This window comes from Anas platyrhynchos, chromosome 1 (genome assembly GCF_047663525.1).
Source record: "Anas platyrhynchos isolate ZD024472 breed Pekin duck chromosome 1, IASCAAS_PekinDuck_T2T, whole genome shotgun sequence".
In the NCBI taxonomy this organism is placed as follows: domain Eukaryota; kingdom Metazoa; phylum Chordata; class Aves; order Anseriformes; family Anatidae; genus Anas; species Anas platyrhynchos.
The window spans coordinates 200379805-200398970 of NC_092587.1; the positions used below are offsets into that span (position 1 = coordinate 200379805).

The 19166-nt window shown below is 38.2% G+C and overlaps 1 protein-coding gene across 29 annotated transcripts in view; it reads left to right on the forward strand.

Annotated features, from left to right (window-relative positions):
• Nucleotides 1-19166, forward strand: part of DLG2 (discs large MAGUK scaffold protein 2) — a 1031289-nt gene that overhangs the window by 638213 nt on the left and 373910 nt on the right. For all 29 annotated transcript variants that reach the window (XR_005264704.2, XR_005264705.2, XM_027462397.3 and 26 more), the window contains one exon: nucleotides 53-103. Coding sequence is in view for 27 of the 29 variants with exons in the window: in XM_027462397.3 (XP_027318198.1) it covers nucleotides 53-103 (51 nt within the window). In the remaining 2 variants the exon portion in view is untranslated. The remainder of the gene's footprint in view (nucleotides 1-52; nucleotides 104-19166) is intronic.

The window sequence follows — 19166 nt, forward strand, 5'->3', positions numbered from 1 at the left end:
CAAATTACCTTCTGTGTGCATTTAAGGGATTTTCTGATTTTATTTTCTTTAGGTCAATGGAACGGAAATTGAATATGAATTTGAAGAAATTACATTGGAAAGGGTGAGTTTAATTTATTCTTCTCTTATAGGAAAAAATAATCTGTAATAAAAATAATGCAATTACTTATGAAATTAAAAACAATTAAGAATAAAATATTTTCCATTTTGAATAAAGATGTCCACTTGTTATTCTAAAGTGTTAAAAAGTGAATGATACAACAGGCTAAGCTTGTCATGTTTTTAAGATGTTTCAGGTGTAGCTAATTACAGACCAGTATCCAGAATACTTTTCTTCCTCATAACTGTATCAGTGCTTGACTAGGTGTTTAACCATTGGGAAGAGCCCACGTAATGTGATAATTCGATTTTTAGACTGTGACCTGGAACTGTAGAAGCTTTTCTCTTTTAAATTCCTTGATTTCCTTGCATGATAATAGAGGATGTGTAGTCTTAAGTTATAAAATAAAAATTGAAGTAGTGTTTTTAATGTTCTAGTGACAAAAGCTGCAAACCATGTCTACATGTAAAGGATATTCTTACATCCTTTATAAAGACAAGTCTGAGTTGCGTGAGGTATAAGCAAGACCCACAGTAAAGGCTTTGTTAGTAGCGTGGTTTAAGTGTAGCACAAGAAAGAAGTATATTTACAGATCACATTGCATCGTATCTTCCTAGATTTGGTGTTTTTTTCCTTGCCTTTTGGTTACGTAACTGTTTTCTTTAGACTGCAGACTTTCTTTGCCACAACATCAAGACCAGATGGGCAGCATATTGTGTGAGCAAGAAAGTCTAAGCTTTGTCATGTATCGTAGTGCTTACATGGATTGTTACTGGATGCAAGATTGTTATTGCTGAATGCCTTCAGTATTCTACCAACATGTTGTTAATACTAAATTTTATAATCTTGATGCAAACAGTTAGCCTTCTTCCTACACAAAATGTTTGAATGCAAAGCCAGATTTATCAAAATATGACTGATGGCATATGAGCAAATGCCTGTAAGGTAGCAAACTACCACTAAATTAGGTACTTAGATTAAACAATTCATTGCACTTTTTCTGAATGTTATATTTTTAATTGTCCAGGATAATGAATTTCATAATCATTCAATTTATAGGGATATAAGCTTATATTCTCATTGATTTGCTCACTCAGGCAAATTACAAAAGAGCAATATATCTTTTTACCACAGCCAACTCATAACAGATAATGTATAAGGTTATAGGCACTTTTATCTACTGTCTTTCAAGTTATTTGCGCATCAGTAGTTATTCATTGGACTAGAGTTTCCAAAGGTCACTGAACAGAACACATGCCTCCTGGGTGATATTTTGAAAACCGCTTCATTTTTAATAGATGTGTAACTTATCAGTGTACATACTGCAAAACCAATGTGACTTGCATCTACTGTACCTGTCTGATGCACATAAACGGTTATTCATCATATAATACCACATAATATCAGTTAAAGGCTGATAAACAATGTCAGAAAAAGCTACAGATTTTAATGGAGAACATTTCAATTCTTCATTGCTCCATTCTCCGTTGCTGAATCTGTGGCTTCTGATTATTACTGCTTGAAATGTTCTGTCACATGTATCAGTGTTTTGTCTCAAAGGCACAGTACTGTGTCTGCTGGTTTTTGTGTGAGATATAAAACACAAGTGATTGCTTTTAAATAGCTGTCATTTATGTTAGACTAACAGCATTTTCAGAAGAAAGACATTCTCCATGTTGATTACCCATTTTCTTCCACAAAACTTTTTTTTTTTTTAGAAATTAGATGGAAAATCTCTCTGTGTTTAAAAGCTGTAAGATGTTTTAAGGTTGCTCTGGATGAGAGAGAAAAATGTAGTTTTCCCATATCAAACAGTTGGTAATAAACTTTCCAGTTAAGCCCAGTTATCCAAGTTACATAATTATGCATCCCAAAAAATATCCAATATTTTCTTTAATGACATTTATCCACGTTTTGAAATAGTCAATATAATTTAAAGGATTTTACAATGTAAAAGATAAAATGATTTATGGTATATTATGCCTTTTGCACTTTTTTCCACTTTCTTATTTGTGGCATAACAAAATGCAAGGTGGTAAGGGATTGACTATATAACAGCATCTCCCAATCTCCATAGACTAGCTAAGGACACCTTTAATTTAGTTGTACAAAGTCATCTTTATCCATAGGTGACATGATTCTGTAGGATGTATTCCTGAAGAGAGCTACTTGCTTAGATATGATACTTAGAAATTAAAAATGGCTCTATCCCTTGGGGTAACCATCATGTGATTGTTGGCAGAATGTGTCCTGTGTGGAGCTGGGGAGCAGAACTGTGGGGTCTTAGAAATGCCAGAAGGAAACAACACTTAGGGGCCAAGGAGTTGAATGGAGTAGAGCTTTCTGAGTGTCATCAAATTTCACAGAATCACACAGAATCACAAAATCATCTAGGTTGGAAGAGACCTCCAAGATCATGGAGTTCAACCTCTGACCTAACACTAACAAGTCCTCCACTAAGCTGTATCACTAAGCTCTAAATCTAAACATGTCTTTTAAAGACCTCCAGGGATGGTGACTCCACCACTTCCCTGGGCAGCCTGTTCCAATGCCTAACAACCCTTTCAGTAAAGAAGTTCTCCCTAATATCCAACCTAAACCTCCCCTGATGCAGCTTTAGCCCATTCCCCCTCATCCTGTCACCAGACTCCCATATTCTCTATGGGAGAATATTCTCCCATATTCTTTGTGGGAGAATAGACCAACCCCCACCTCGCTACAGCCTCCTTTAAGGTACCTTAAAAGTTGGTTTATCCATAAATGACTGTAAGAATGCAGTTGGCTTGTATAGAAAGATTTTTTGTTTTTCTGTCTATGAAAAAAATGTTGTTCAACTGTTTCTATTTAAAATTTTGTGTCCGAGTTTACAGTTTAACAAGACTTGGGGTTTTGAACTTCAAAGGCTTCAATGAGAGTCACAAAGACGATAAATTTGGGGCAGATTCACACTAAAGCTGTGGTCAGTGCTGTTCCAAGAGTGAAGGACATTGCCAGCCCCTCATACACTGACATGTTTTTATCCTTTTGCTCTTCTTCAGCTGTACCAACCACTCATGAGATATTCTCACTAGTCCCTGTACCCACAAGGATCACTGCTAAATACGAGCTCACTTAGAGCTCTCATGAGAGTCTACTTAGGTAACACAATTACACAGTTAAGAGAATTCAAAATCACTTTTTTTTTTTTTTTTTTTTTAAAGGCAGTTTTATTTCCTTCAACCACTTCAGAGAGCGTGAGAGTTTCTCTGGCAACTTGCAGGCATAAAATGCAGATGCAGGTGCAGACTAAGACTTGGCAAATTGTAATAGGCTACAGTGCCAAAATGCACACTTAAGAGAAAATTCCTTAAAATAAGCCATTACTTTGCCCTAGCTTGAATATTAAAGACTCTGTAAAAAGGAAATTCTACATAAAATGACTTATATTAGTGCAGTGGTGTTAGTGTTCCATTACTGCATGACTTGAAAAATGTATCCAGTGCTAACAAGAGACTGATTTGCACTGGTAAATAAATCAGTGCTCAGTGTAAGAGAGAACTGAACAGACTGACAAAGCCTAGCTAACTTCTCTAAGCTAGAGGAAAGTTTTAATTGATTGACTCCTTGTTAAAGCATGTACTGAAGAGGGTGTTTTCATAAAAGTTAATGGAATGTTGGCCAATATCAACAGTTACCTTAAGGAAGACTGAAGAGGTGAATTTTACACTATATTCAGTGTTGGTGCAGCCTTATCTGGAATATAATGTGGAGTTCTGGGCTCCACAATATAAAAAGGATGTTAAGGTAATGGAAAGCATCCAGAAGAAGGCAAGAAAGCTGGTAAAAGGGCACGAAGGCATGTGCTGTGAGGAGAGGCTGAGGAGCCTTGGGGTGCCCAGTCAGGAGAGGCCCTCACTGCGCCCTGCAGCCCCTGAGGACGGAAGCGCAGAGGGAGGTGCTGCTCTCTGCTCCATGGGACCAATGGCCAGACACATGGGGATGGCACAGAGCTGTGCCAGGGGAGGGTCAGCCTGGGCATGAGGGAAAATTCCTGTGCCATGAGGGTGGTCAGATGATGGGACAGGCTTCCTAGCAAGGTGGTTGGTGCCCTGTGACTGTGTTCAGGAGGCATTTGCACAATGCCCTCAGGAATGTGCCTTAGCTTTTGGTTAGCCCTGAAGGGGTCAGGTGGTTGGACTTGATGATCTCTGAGGGTCCCTTCCAACTGAACTATTCGATTCAATTCTATTCTATTCTACTCAAAGAGTAGAGAAGACAGTAAGTCTCTTCATGATTCATGTTGAATTCATGCCAAGTTCAATGTCTAAGTTCAGATCTCAGTACTTCTTTGCTTATCTAACCTTGTCTGTTCTTCAGATGTTAAGAGAAATAGGGCATTTACGGTTAGTAAAACTGTTTTCACCAAATCATTTGATATTCTAACATTTATTTTTATTCTGTGTCTGTATAGAAGTAAATATATATATATATATATATATATATATATAATTTTTTTTTTTTGTGGGATAGACTGTTTAGAAAAATGAATTTATTTCAAGCCTGGCTTTTTACTTGTTCTTTGGAACCCTTACAGGTAATTACTACTGTACTAGTAACTATGCTGTTTTCACCAGTTGTTTCTTTGGTGAAAATGCAGTTCACATAAAGATAAAGAGGTACCTCTCCCTGAATGCTAAAGAGCATTGGAAACTGGGTTGTATTCAAATGACACAAGGAATTTAATTTGACTCAGTGTCTTATTTTTATATCTGTTTGTCGTGTTTTGGCTGAGATCACTGTTTGCTTACATGTCTGGGAAATAAGTTTTTCACTATTAGTCAGTAATGTATCTGCCTTCTGCTTTTTCTGAGGTCTTAGATATTTGTTGTTTCTGCAGCAGTGTGTTTTGACCTCTCAAGAATGATATTATAGGACAGTGCAGTACCAGGAAAAACCCCTTTTTAGTTCAAAAATAACAGACTGGAAGGGATTGGTCAAGAAGGGGCCCTAGGAGATGATATTTTCAAATTTTAAAAGCATAAGCCATAGAAGCGTGCCTTTTGAGAACCCAGACTACATGAATCAATACAAGACCATCTGCAACCCCAGTGGAGTGGTCTGACATCTTCCAACAGGAGAAAGCAAATCTTTCAACATGAGTGTCCCTCAGGTACCTGTAGAGCTCTTCCAAACGCAGTGTTGCTCTCTGAGTATTTGTTTCTGCAGAACTGTAATGTTTTCTTCCCTTTTGAGATCTTTCTGACTGGGTGCCCTTATTACATTTTTACTAGGGCCTGTCTGCTTCCTAATAGTGAGTGGTAGTTATTCTTCTAGCACTCAAACTGAAATCAATTATCATTCAAAGGCAAAATCCTTCTTATTGACCAGTTTATATCAGGTTTATAGTAGAATAGTGATCTATGAATATTGAATACAATAAAACTCTCCCACGGGATTTTTTTTCCTGGAAGGGGCTAGCACATTCTGCCTACAAGGAAAGGAAGAAGTATCTATGAATGAAGCTGTATGAAACCAACAGAAAAGCAATGTATTTCTCTCTCTGTGTAAAATAACGTTCTACAAAATGAAAAAAAAAATAAAGAAAGGTACTTGAAAATACATGTTTAGTGCATGCAAACATTGTGTGGGAAGTTCTCTTATGCTTTCTAGCTCCATTTATATCTCAGTTATGAGATACAGAAGATTACGCTCCTGATAGCTGGTTGCACTAGTGGCTGTTGTTCACCTTCAGAGATGTCTTTGGACATTGGAAAGGGCAGGCTTTCTGGCTGCTTGATGCAATGGTTTAGGCAAGGTTTGTCTTCTCCTTTCGTCTCTTATGCCTTATTAGATTTTGTTTGACCTTAGGTTGCGCAGGAGCAAGCTGATGAAAGGAGAAAAAGAGAGAAAGGAACCTGGTGTACAGTCCTGCTAATGTGACACAGAAATACCAGGTCAACATTTTCCAAGGCAACTGCAGAATTTGGTTGCTTCAGTTTAATGACCTAAATTAAGATTCCTTGGAACAGCCTGATTTTTTTTTGTAACATTACTCACCCAGAGCATGTGACTTTCTGTCACCTCAAAGCAGCCCTAATTTGGCACCCAAAATATAATTATTCACTGGAAAACTTTGTTCTTTGTTCTTCTTCTGTCAGAGAGTCATTATGCTGAAACTATTCTGGTTGTAGAGCTGTGCATGTCGTACGGGGTCCTGTTCCACCTGTGCTTGACAGAGGTACAAGGTGTGCCAGTCTGGGATATTCATGGAAAGGCAGAAAAAAAAAAGAGGTAGGAAAGGGGGGTGCGGGAGTTCCAGCCATACATTTTGAGGGACAGAAGTTGTATCTGAAACTGGAAACTACGAAACCCCACCTTACTGTCTTACTGAAGACTATTGGCTGGCAAAGTGAAGTAACAGCCTTTGATGTTACATATTTGATAACCCTCTTAGGTGTACAAAATATGTTTTATTTATTGCACCTCTACATGTTGGGAGTGTGATGAAGTGGAATAGGTGAGTTGTCTCAATTTTCCCCAAAGCAGTGACAGGACTGGGAGGACTAAGCTGTCCTATCCAGATAGGGACAATCTGGACTGATTCAAAATATGTGCTGCCAGAATAACTGGAATTATCCAAGCAAAGGGCTAAAAAAGCATGTGGCTTTCCATGGAGTCTGTGTTTACAAGCAAGATTTGTCCTATATTTCATCATTGCTACAGTTGCTTAAAGGGTGCATCCTTTTCCGGCTGGAGAGTGGGAGCACTTCTCATCCCAATACTCAGAAAAGCCACTAAACAGGGAGATGAAGGAGGGGAAGAGGATGTAAGTGACTAAGGAAAACATTTTAACACTTACTGTTTATAGCTACACTGTGATTAGGAAAAGAAACTGAAATAATACTATACATTTAGCTCCCTCTGTGTGCCTATCAAATGTATTCATATTTTCATATTCTTACCTTCAAATCTTGCATTTAAGTCTAGATGTCTGAAACACATTGCATGGATGCTAGCTCAGTTAAATCAGAATAATGTATTTCCTTGAATTTATCAATACATTGAAGCGGCATGCCATTTAGGCTCCTCTGAGGGCATTTTCCCTGTGAAGGATATCTCCCATGCATGTGTAATAGCTTTATATTTCAGGTAGAAAAAAATATAGTTTGGAATTACATTTGATGGTTCAAGGCAAATAATATTTTTATTACTATGCATTAGAATTTTATGCATTTGTATATTTATTTTTAAGGTCTTCATATTCACTATTCTTAGTAATTTGTGTAGTGGCCTCTGGGGATTTTTTCAGGTGAGGGGCTCACTATTTGTTTCAATAGCTCTGTAGGTCCAGTTTAAACCCTGGAGGGATATTTATAGTTTGAATTAACATGGGAAAGTTTATCAGAGTTTTTCTGTTGTGTGAGAAATTTTAAATTACTGAATATACTGTTGTGAAAGCTCAATGAGGTATTTTAGCATTTTCAAAATAATCTGGAGCTTTGACTAGTGCTCAAGGAGGAAAAGAAAATTGGAGATTTTGATATATTTTTTCTAATTTAATAAGAGTCACTCAACACACTGATCCTTTTCCCTCCCATAAGAGTATAAGAAATGTCATTTTCCAATATACTGAATCACAAGAAGAGAATTTGTTCAGGGACAGTATGTCAGTAGAATAGATGCTAGAAAGAAGGCACTAACACAATACTAGAAAGTATTGTGAAAACAATAGAGAAGAATTAAAAATCAACTACAGGAAAAAAAATAATGGTAATAATGTATATTAAAAAGAAGAAAATTTGAAAAAGTAAACAGCAGTTATTTAAAAGTTTAAAAGCCCTATGTGAGTACAGAGGAAAAAAAAAAAAAAAAAATATATATATATATATATATATATATATATGTATACTTGTGTTTATCTTTACTTGACAGTTATCCCTTCAACTTTACCAAGATCACTGAGACCTTGAGTTACCTATTATGTGAAAAGTTCTTTCATGCAAGTCAGAGCTGCCCAGAGGCAGTGGTCTGCTGCTGTTTCTTTTAAATTATTTTATTGACATTTTATTTTTCATAGAATTACAGAATGGTTTGGGTTGGAAGGGACCTTACAGCCATCTAGTTCCAACTCCCTGCCATGGGCAGGGACACCTCCCACCAGACCAGGTTGCTCAAAGCCCCATCCAGCCTGGCCTTGAACACTTCCAGGGATGGGGCATCCACACCTTCTCTGGGCAACCTCTCCCAGTACCTCACCACCCTCTGAGTGAATAATTTCTTCCAAATATCTAATCTGAACCTACCCTCTTTTAGCTTAAAGCCATGAGTCCCTCTTCTTTTCCTGTAGGCCCCCTTTAGGTACTGTCAGGCCTCTGTAAGGTCTCCCTGGAGCCTTCTCTTCCCAGGTTGAACAACCCCAACTCCCTCAGCCTGTCTTCACAGGAGAGTTGCTCCAGCCCTCTGATCATCCTTGTGGCCCTCCTCTGGACTCACTGTAATGCTTCCATGTCCTCCTTGTGCTGGAGCCCCAGAGCTGAATGCAGGGCTCCAGGTGCAGTCTCATGAGAGCAGAGCAGAGAAGGACAATCCTCTCCCTCACCCATCTGGCTATGCTTTCAGGTACTATAACTCATTTATTGCCTTTTTTCACTTCCTAACTTGCTTACTCTCATTAGATCATTTGCAGCAAGTAACTACTGGTTTTACTTTTATTATTATTTACAGCTTTACCTGAAAATTCCATTTACTTTAGATGTAGCTCTCTAACATGTGGTCTTTCAGCTTATTTACTGTATTATCTTTAGCTGATGAAGTCCAAGGCCAGCGTTATCTCACTCCTGTTTGGTGTTTGGAAGGTGAGCATCTAATCCAGGCTGGTTGTGAGACTGCCTTTATAGTGTAAAGAGAGCAGTAAGCATCACAGGGTGTCTTGCCCCACCCCTCTGCAGGTGCAGATTGCACATGGGCTTATTTTACAGCTTTTACAGGAGCTAGCTTAAAGAGTTAAGTTTTAAAGTGTTACACTTGCAGAAGTAAACTTACAGAATATTGCAGTTGCTGAAAGGAATAGTTAAGGGTGCAGTTAATGTTGGTCTAATGAAAAAAGTTTAGCACTGTGAAATAGGACAGGCTTTTGGAGCTGTATGTCCTAGCCCTCTGGGCTGATGCAGGAAAGAAGACCTTTTCCTTGTACTTAGCATTTCAGCTGTCAATAGGCAATAATATAGCCTAGAAATTTTGTGGGAATAAGTCCCTTATTGATTTGAGAGCTTAGCTCAGATTTAGGGGTGTTCTGAGAGCTTGGATAACATCCCAATTTTCACAAACTACAAACAAATGTATTTTGCTCTGCACAGTTCTGCTTTTCCAAATTGACATAAAAAGTCTATTAGTAGAAAACCTAAATGTAACACCCAAGCAAACCTGAAATGTTCCATCCTGCGATACTTCAAATCAGTGAGCTCTAGTCAGTAACGAGCAGAGCTGCAAATGTGAATGTAGGCTACGTACTTCAAAGTAGACATACTGTTTCTGAATAAAAGCTGCTGGAACATTAATATAAGAGTGTGTGTACACTAAGAGTGATGTGTCTGAGATGCTGACTGTTCTGGAAAAGTATGTAGGAATCTTTTTGGAGAAAGACTGAGAAAGCAGCACAAGAAATATGACAAACTAAAGAGCTACAAAGCAGTGGTTCAACTCAGTTTTCACTTAGTTTTGCAATTGGCACTGGCAAATAGTATGTAGATTTAAAATAATATGTACAGTTAAATAATTGAGAAAGATGAACCTCAATTTACTGGTAGAAAATGAATCATTCTGGAGATTATAGTAATCATCGTGCAGCAAAGATGGTCATTTTCGAGGCAGGACTTTTTAGAAAGCATCTTTGATGTGCTGGATTTGTCTCTTCAAAAAAAGCAATGTTTTCCATTGCAGAAAAGTGCCTTTCATTTTTATTTTTAATTTAAAATCAATTGTAATACATAAATTAGGGACACTCAACTTTGAGGGATCAGTATGCCACTGGTAGAGAATGGCATTGCAGAGATGGAGAAAAATGGAAAAAAAAAAAAAAAAAAAAAAAAAAAGAGAGAGATGGAAAAAAAAAGGGAGGAAATAATTCACTGTTTTACCCAGCCTGGATTCCACAACTTCATTGCTATGCATTGTAACATAGTAATAGCATATCACAATAAAAATGCCTAATTTCCTGTTTGTATGCAGCATTGCAGATATTTTCTTTTCTTATGCAGTTATATTTGAAGCAGTCAGAAGATCATTTCTTTTCATCTTATAACTACCATCCAGCTTCTCTCTTTGATACTGCAAAGGGAAAAAACAACTCTTTCTTGTCAAAACAGGGGCAAGATCTGATCTGATACACCTTTTTTTGCAAAGTAATTTTCAAGGAGCAATGTCCCCCTTTATAACACTTAGAAGCTCTTTGGAAAGAGATGATGTAGACAATTTCCTCTCAAATTTTGTCCCGATGTAAAATTGCAACTAAAAGTCAAGTGGCTAAGGTAACTTAGCTGAAGGTATGCTAAAGTAGTCGAAAAACAATTGTATGCTGCTCATGCATGTTTTATATTGCAAGGTGCTGCTTTATACTACGAATGTGACCTAGCTGGTGAGTCTCAAGCATGGTTTGAAAGTCACCTTATGCAGCTTAATGCGATATATGAATTCTGACTGAATTCTATGAATAATTTATTTTTTGGAGTGGTTTTTAATTTTGCCGAGTTTAACTGATTGCACTCAGAGCACAGTACACACATCATATACCTCACCTGTCAAGCAGCAGTGAGGCTCTGTTAGCATACTTTGACTGTGAAAGTTTAGTTGACAGATTGCAATTAACGGGAATTAAACTATATAGGGAAAAAATGTGCTAAAATAAATTATAAGCCTGACACTATCATTTTTACCAATGGTAAATAGTGCTTCAGAGTGCAAATATTTCTCTTAACTTAGATGATGAAGATAATGCGCCTAGGGTTTTTATCATATTTCATGGTGGGGAAACTTGAAGAACAGAAAAGCAGGCCAGCTGTAAAAGTCGCAAGAATATATATGCATCCTAAACTGTAATATAGTTACCCATTTAGTGAAGTACACTTTGAAGAGTACACAGTGAGAAGTGCCTATTTCACCGATATCGAGGGTTTTACTAATAGTGCAAGATTTACAGAAGTTTAGGAATAGCTAGAAACAAGATTGCAATTTGATGCCTTTGAAAAGTCCTTTGAATGTTTAAAAATGCTGAAATATGTGTACTATCCACTTGTCTACCACTATTTATTTAGAAATGATAAATGTAATATTTAGATAATTTAAAATTAAAATTAAGATAACTTGTACAAAATATTGGTAAATGTAGTTCTAAGGTAAATTTAGATGCTTGAGAAATAGATATATTTATTATATTTCCAAAGCAAAAAAAGTGCTGCATTGCAGTGAGGTACTTATACATGTTTTTGTCAATAAACACATAAGGTAATCAAAATACAGAAGATTGAAAAATTATTTTGATTTTTGGAATAGAATATAGAACAGTTAAGGATGGAAGGGGCCTTAAAGCCCACCCAGTTCCAACCCCCTGCCGTGGGCATGGACACCTCCCACCAGACCATGCTGCTCAAAGCCCCATCCAGCCTGGCCTTGAACACCGCCACGGATGGGGCATCCAGAGCTTCTCTAGGCAACCTGTGCCAGGGCCTCACCATCCTCTGTGTGAAGAATTTCTGCTGAAAATCTAATCTAAATCTACCTGCTAAACAAACAGAAATGCTGTACCTGTGGAGCTTACATTTTAGCAAATATGCCTAGAGATTTCATATTAATCTTTCTCATGGGAAAGCTACAGCTCTGTAGTTATTATTCAAATGGTGGGGGGAAAAGTCCCTTTCTGAAGGAAAGCTTAGAAAAGGAATATGACACTCCTAGGTGTATTCATTATAATCAGGCTGAGGGAGAAATGAGTTGAGTCATAAGTGTGTGTATAGACCTACAGTGAAAAGGAATTGTATCAGCTTAAAGCAATAAATTCAGAAGTAACAAAAGCCATTAAAAATCAATGTCTTCCCTGATTTTCTGCCTCCAAACAATGCCATTACTCATCTCTCCCAGCAGCAGAGAAATATCTGTCTAAAAGGGCTGAAGAAAACCATGATCTTCCTGAAATTTCAATGCTAGTTTAAATGGGTGGAAAGAGATCAGATAAATCAAAATGTAGTGAGGACTTCGAATCTAATGCAATTCTAATGAATAAAGCTCAAAACTATCATTAATTATGAGAATGAGATAGAGCCTTGATATTCTTATCTGATTTTTAAAGAAGCTGGTTGATCAGTGTCTGCATCTGTCATGATGAGTTTTCTAAAGGTCTTTGAGTACTGAAGAAATTTCAGAGAATTGAAAGAGAGCTAATGCTGTGGCAGTCCTTAAAAAGGGCAAATGGGATGGTATGAGTCATCCTGCTTGCTGTTTGTGTAGGTCAGTATGAAAGGAGTGCTGGACTGTGCTAGGTGAAACACAGTCAAGTATTCTAAAAAGGCCAAATCTGAAGTCATAAGTCAAGAAAGGGAATGCAGTCTGTGTATGAAATGAAGCACCCCTGCTTGGAAAGCAATGAATCTGCAAAACATCCTGGGCCTTCTTGGCCAGGCACCAGCCAGACACAAATTTTCAGTCCAGTGTTGTAGCCAAAAGTCTAGTGAAAACTGTCGATGCGTAACTAGGGGCTGTGGGGTAGAACAGCTTTTGAGATGTGGAGTTCAGCAGGGTTTGGGACCTGATGTTTAAAACTTTTGGAATATTGTGCTCAATTCAGCTATTACTTGAAAAGGATACTGATATCTCAAGTGTGTTTAGGAGAGGCTTGAGGGTAATTGACAGTTTAGAAAACATAATCTCTTAGTGAGAGGCACGGGGAGCTTCATGAATTTAGTTTCCTAGCAGGGAAAATTAAGGGGTTACTTGCTAACAAAAACATGAATTTACATGGGAAGTAACCTTTAAAGAGAATGCCCTTCATCCTACATGTAAGGAGAGAACAGAGACTGATGTTTTTGTGTTGAATTTAGACAGGTTAAGACTGGACATAAAGATGCTAATAGATTAGCAGTAGTGATTGAGGACTGGATGAAAGTTTTAGTAAAGGCAAAATGGTGTTACCCAGCAGGAAAGATAGCAGTTAAAAAAAAAAAAAAAAAAAAAAAGCAGCTTAACATGCATACTAAGAAATAGAGGATATTAATGAATGCAAAAAATATTGTCAAATGCAAACTAATCTGAAAAGAGGACAAAAGTGAACATTTTGAGAAGGACAAGCGAGACAACAGGATCTTGGTGGTAAGGTCACGTTCAACCACATTGGTATGTATATGTGACACATAGTTGAGTATGTAGTTTATTGTGGAGAGATCAGCAAGGCAGACTGTGTGCTCATAGCATCCTTCCTTTAATTTATGAAAAGCAGAAGACATTACAGATAAGAAGGCATATGGTTTTGTTTGAAGAACAGTTTTATGGGAATGCAAGGAGATTGATGTGTGCTTAGTTTTCATAGTAAGGGGGAAAAGTGCAAGACACATCATGGCTTTTGTCCCCTTTTTGTAATCATTGCTCTGCATAAAGAAGAGACACTGTGGAATTAAATGGTATTTTTCTCTAGAGATAATTTAAGTAGGTCCTACAGCCTATATTAGGCAGGAGTTCAAGGTAAATGATCCAACTGTGTCCTCTGTCTTAGATTAACTTTGAGGCATTGGTTACCTACTTGGACATAATTAAAAAGGTGACATTTTTGAAAGCTGTATTTGTTAAATGAAATATTTTTATCACTTTGTTCTGAGGACCAGGGTATTTCAGGTTACTACAACATAACAGATGTTGTTAAATGTTATCATTTTAATGGTGACTAGAGTCAGCAGAGATCAACCCCCCAAATTCTCCATGTTTACCAGATGATACATCAGAGTGCCTTAATTGGAAATCTGTCTTCCATAAATGGAGACTAAACTCCATATGGCCAAAGTAATTTTTATACAACTTTTGAAACCTACAGGATAGATAGTCTTGAGCTTTTTCATGTTTGCTTATAATATAGTGGAGGAAGAAAGGAGAAAACCTCAACAAGAGTAAAATAAAAAGTAATGTATTTGTGAAAAATACATGCTCACTCATGACAATTGCCAAGAAGTACTCATGGAATAAACATTATTTTAAAATAGTAATATATGTTAGACAAAAGCAGCCTACCTGAAGTGGAAATAAAAGCAATAACAGCTGTTATGGGACACAAATGTATGCTTTGGAAATTGTCAGATTTTCATTCCTGTTATATTATTCTCATATGCTTGACAAACATTTTGCTTGTACTGTATTTTCTTAGGTAAATCTACTCTCTAGATACTATGGCTAACTAACGAATGTGATTTATAGATACAGGAGCTCCTTAGGAGAAGTGATTTGTGCAACCCCCCTTTTTATGGTTCACTGGAAAAGAGAGTGTACATATGAAAAATGCACAAGTCAAAGTGAGTAATGAAACAAAGTGCAGCAACCAAGCTAAATCCTGGAGGCGAGCTGCTCTAAAGGGATCGCACCCACATTATCTATTTCTGAAACATATGCAACTGTACACTGACAGGACTCTACTATGATGCTAAATAGAGTCCATGTACTCCAGCATACCCCCTAGAGTCAATGTTAGATGGATGTTCCTTGCTTAGCAGAGCATTCAAAGTATAACTATGTTCAAAAAAGCACAGAAAAGCCCTAGTGGTAAGGTGTACAGTGTAAAACTCAGTCATGAAGAGGATGATAGGAGCTTGAAAATGGTGCAGTAAAAAAAAAGCAAGGTGAAAGGTGTTCTTAACAATAGCAAATCAACATTTTATAAGTTTAAGTTGAAATTGGAACCAAAACTGTAAATGTTATTATAATTTCTATCAAATTTCCTATGGTCTCAATTCCTATTTCCTTCTTGAAAATTTAGAACAACAAAAGAGTGTGTAAACAGGAATACCATGGAAAATGCCATCAAAAAGCAAAAGTGATTTTTTTTATATTCTTCCATTTATCAGGGTGGGAGGTGGTTTTGGGGGTAGTGCTTTTATTGTTAGGTTTTTCTTGTTTGCTTGGTGTTGTTTTCTTTTGGCAGCATCTTAACAAAGCCCTAGCTTTCACAGGTCTTTAAAATCTGTTGATAATTGTTTTCTTTCCCTGTAATTGTGTTATAGAAATTATGGTGTAGGAATTGGCTGGATACATAATTTAAAGAACATGTAAAGAGCAAAGTTATGCATCCTTGAAGATACCTGGTAAATTGGTTCTTAAATTGGTTCTTAGGATTAGTGGGTGTTGTTTTCTCAATTAGGTTTAAGAAAAAAAAAAAAAAAAGGAACAACAACAACAACAACAACAACAAAAAACCTCCAGAGCATCTGCTTATCCTGTATGTGCTTGCCTCTCTCAAAGCCACAGAAGCAGAAACAACTGTTAATTTCTTTAACAAAATGTAGTGTTAGTGGTAAGGGTCATAGTAGAATACAAAGAATCTCAAGGCTTTGCCTTAGAGGATGGTATTTATGCGGGTAGGATATTTAACAGATCCCTCAGTAAAGGCAGGGATTCAAACAGATAGTATAGTATTGCATCTACCTTCTCCAAATTTGTGAGAAAAGGAGCTGCCACCATTTTTATGTGGTATTTGTGGCTCAGATTCATAAAGGGATGTAGATGGCCAAAACAGACACATAGATGAAATGCAGGCTTGTAACTCTGAAAAAGTGCCTAGCAATTCAGGTACTACACGGTCATTTCAGAATGTCATTGATGCAGATGACCCTAGTTTCACTCTTGTGCTTCCTGGAAGGGCTGTTTCTCCTAGATCACCACTTGTCCTTCACCTGGTATCGTATGAGATTCATGAACTGGATTTGAACTCTGGATTTGAATGACTTAAGAACCTCGAGTTCCCAGAGACACTTTGAACCTGCTCATTCAGTAGGGAGGGAACTAAGACAGTAACTAGTAACTTTCTTTCTGTTCATACCCCACCATTCAGGTGGAGGCATAGTAATTAAGATCTCCTTAACCTGGGTAGCTGTGAATGAAGTTTCTATTTCCTAAAAAGGCACTTTAGTCCTGGTCGTTTGCATCCATATATACAGAGATTCTTGAGGAAAGATTCTTTCAAAGGAGCAAGAGGAAAGAAAACTCCTGAGGAGTCAAGAATTCATGGTCATCAGGGTCAGGAAGGCAATAGATTAAATGGAAGATGTTTCCATAGCCGAAGTATTTGAATCTTTCCCAAGGAGTCTGGAAATTGTTTTAAGGGTCTTCTAGTGCCTTTTCAAATTAAAAATAAATAAATAAATAAATAAATCTGGTCTAAAGTTTAGAGACAACATTCTGTAGGCAATTAGGGGAAATCTCTATGTCATATGCCTTGGGTTTTAGAAGAGCAAACTTCATGCTTCTCGGGGAAATGGTTAGCAGTGGCCCCTGGGAATCTGCTCGAGTGTTTAGGGATGCATGAGATCTGGTCACTTTTCAAGAACCTGGACTTTTAAAAGCCCAGAATCTGGAAGTCCCCCTGTTCCACAAATCAAGAAGCAAGGCAGAAAACCAGCCTTGCTGAACAGGGAACTCCTTCTGGAACTAGAGCAGAAAAGGAAAATACATGACCTCTGGAAGCAAGGTCTGGCTTCACAAGGCAAGTACAAGACTGCAGGGAGAAAACAAGAAAAGCCAAAGCTCAACTTGAGTGTCACTCTGACACTGTGGGGTCAGACAACAAAAAAGGGCTTTTTCAAATATGTCAACAGCAAGAGGCTGGACTGATACTTGAGGCAGATGGTCACCTAACAAGTAAGGAAGAGCAAAAGGCAAAGTCATTTAATGCCTTTTTTTTCCTCAGTTTTTAATAGAAATGACAGATCTGGAACTAGCTGCCAATCAAAAGTTGGAGGACCATGACTGACGGTGTAGTGACTTTCCATCTATGGTTGGTGAAATTGTAAGGAACCAATTGTATCATCTGAACATTCATAAGTCCATGGGGACAGATGAGATTCATCCCAGTATACTGAAGGAATCAGCAGACATTATAGCTGGACCTCTCTCAATAATTTACCAAAGGTCTTGGGAGTCTGGGAAGTTTCCTGCTGACTAGAAGCTTGCCAATGCTATACCCATACCCATATCAAAGGGTATGAAAGGAGACCCAGGAAACTACAGAGCTGTTAATCTAACCTCAAGTGCCTAGAAAAGTTATGAAGCTTGTCCTGGGGGATATCGAAAGGCATTTAAAGAACAAAGCTACAATCAGGCATAGTAAAACATGGATTCATGAAGGGAAAGACCTGTTTCAATAATTTGATCTCATTCTAATATAAGGTCACCTGGTTGGTGGATGAAAGGAAGCAGTAGACATAATATTTCTGGATTTCAGTAAGGCCTTTGTTAGTGTACCTCACAGCAACCTTCTGGACAAATTATCCAACTGAGATGAACAGGTTCATGTTACAATAGGTGATGAACTGGCTTGAAGGTAGAGCTCAAAGGCTTGTAGTGAATGCCAGATGTAGGTACATCTGGCTGACAGTCACCAGCAGTGTTCCCCAGGGCTCAATTCTAGGGTCAGTCCTGTTCAACACTTTTATCAATGATCTAGATGCATCCTTAGCAACTTTGCTGAAAACACTGAAGTGGGAGATGCTGTTGACTCCCTGGAGGCTTTGCAGGGCAATCGAGTTATCTTGGAGCATTAGACAATCTCCAAGAGATTGAAGTTCAACAAAGGAAAATGCTGGGTACTTCATCTGGGACAGAGCAATGCTGGACACAGAAACAAACCGGGAGTAGAATGGCTAGAAAGGGATCTCAAGGTGCTGGTGACAGCAGGCTCAGCATGAGCTAGCAGCATGCCCTGGCAGCCAGGGAGCAAACTGCGTTTTGGGGTGCATTGAACATAGCTTGGCCAGCCTGTCAAAAGAGGTGATTCTCCTCCTGAAGGTGGTTTAGCAGTGAGCTAAAGGTGGTAAGTGTTTGTATGGCCTCACCTTGAATATTGTCCAGTCTGGAGCAGAGGAGTCTGTGAGGCGGCCTCACTGCGCCCTGCAGTTCCCTGAGGAGGGAAGCTCTGAGGGAGGTGCTGCTCTCTGCTCCCTGGGACCAATGGCCGGACGCACTGGGATGGCACACACCTGGGCCAGGGGAGGATCAGCCTGGGCATGAGGGAAAATTCCTGTGCCATGAGGGTGGTCAGATGATGGGACAGGCTTCCTAGCGAGGTGGTTAGTGCACCGTGCCTGTCAGTGTTCAGGAGGCATTTGCACAATGTCCTCAGGAATGTGCCTTAGCTTTTGGTTAGCCCTGAAGGGGTCAGGTGGTTGGACTTGATGTTCTGTTCTGTTCCGTTCTGTTCTGTTCTGTTCTGTTCATGCTATGCTATTCTATGCTATGCTATGCTATGTTGTTCTGTTCTGTTCCGTTCTGTTGATCTAAGTGGCTGGATCTCAGGTCTCATTCTAGTTTTGTCTCCAAAGGATTATCTTTTATTGAAGTCCTTTTTCATTGTTGTTTTGTTGTTATTGTTATTGTTGTTGTTTATTCGTTTTGTTTTGTTTGTTGTTTGTTTGTTTTTGCACTCCAAAGATTTGCTAGCATTGTCATTCAGGATACTGTTAGTGATGCTTGATTTACTGACTCCTGGGTTGATGCAGAGTAAGGAAAATGGTTTTCTTTTCTTTTCTAAATGAGAACCCTCATTTGCATCATTGCTAGGATACAGTAGTATCAGCTGAAGAACTCTTGCTAGGAATTTTAACAGATGGCTTTAAGTCTTTCTTTTTGGCATTTCTAACCTGAACACATCTGGGACACTGTGTTAAGATTCATTTTCAGAGTTTTTTGGCAGTATCCAAAGCACTTTGGGGAAATTATCTGAGTTGTTGGAAACAATTGCATTGATCAGAACAACTGATCCAACCCCCTCCTGTAACAGCAAGGCCTTTTAAAAGTGCATTGCAAAGCTTTTCAGGGATTTGAAGGTCACAATGTTTGCATTACAGAA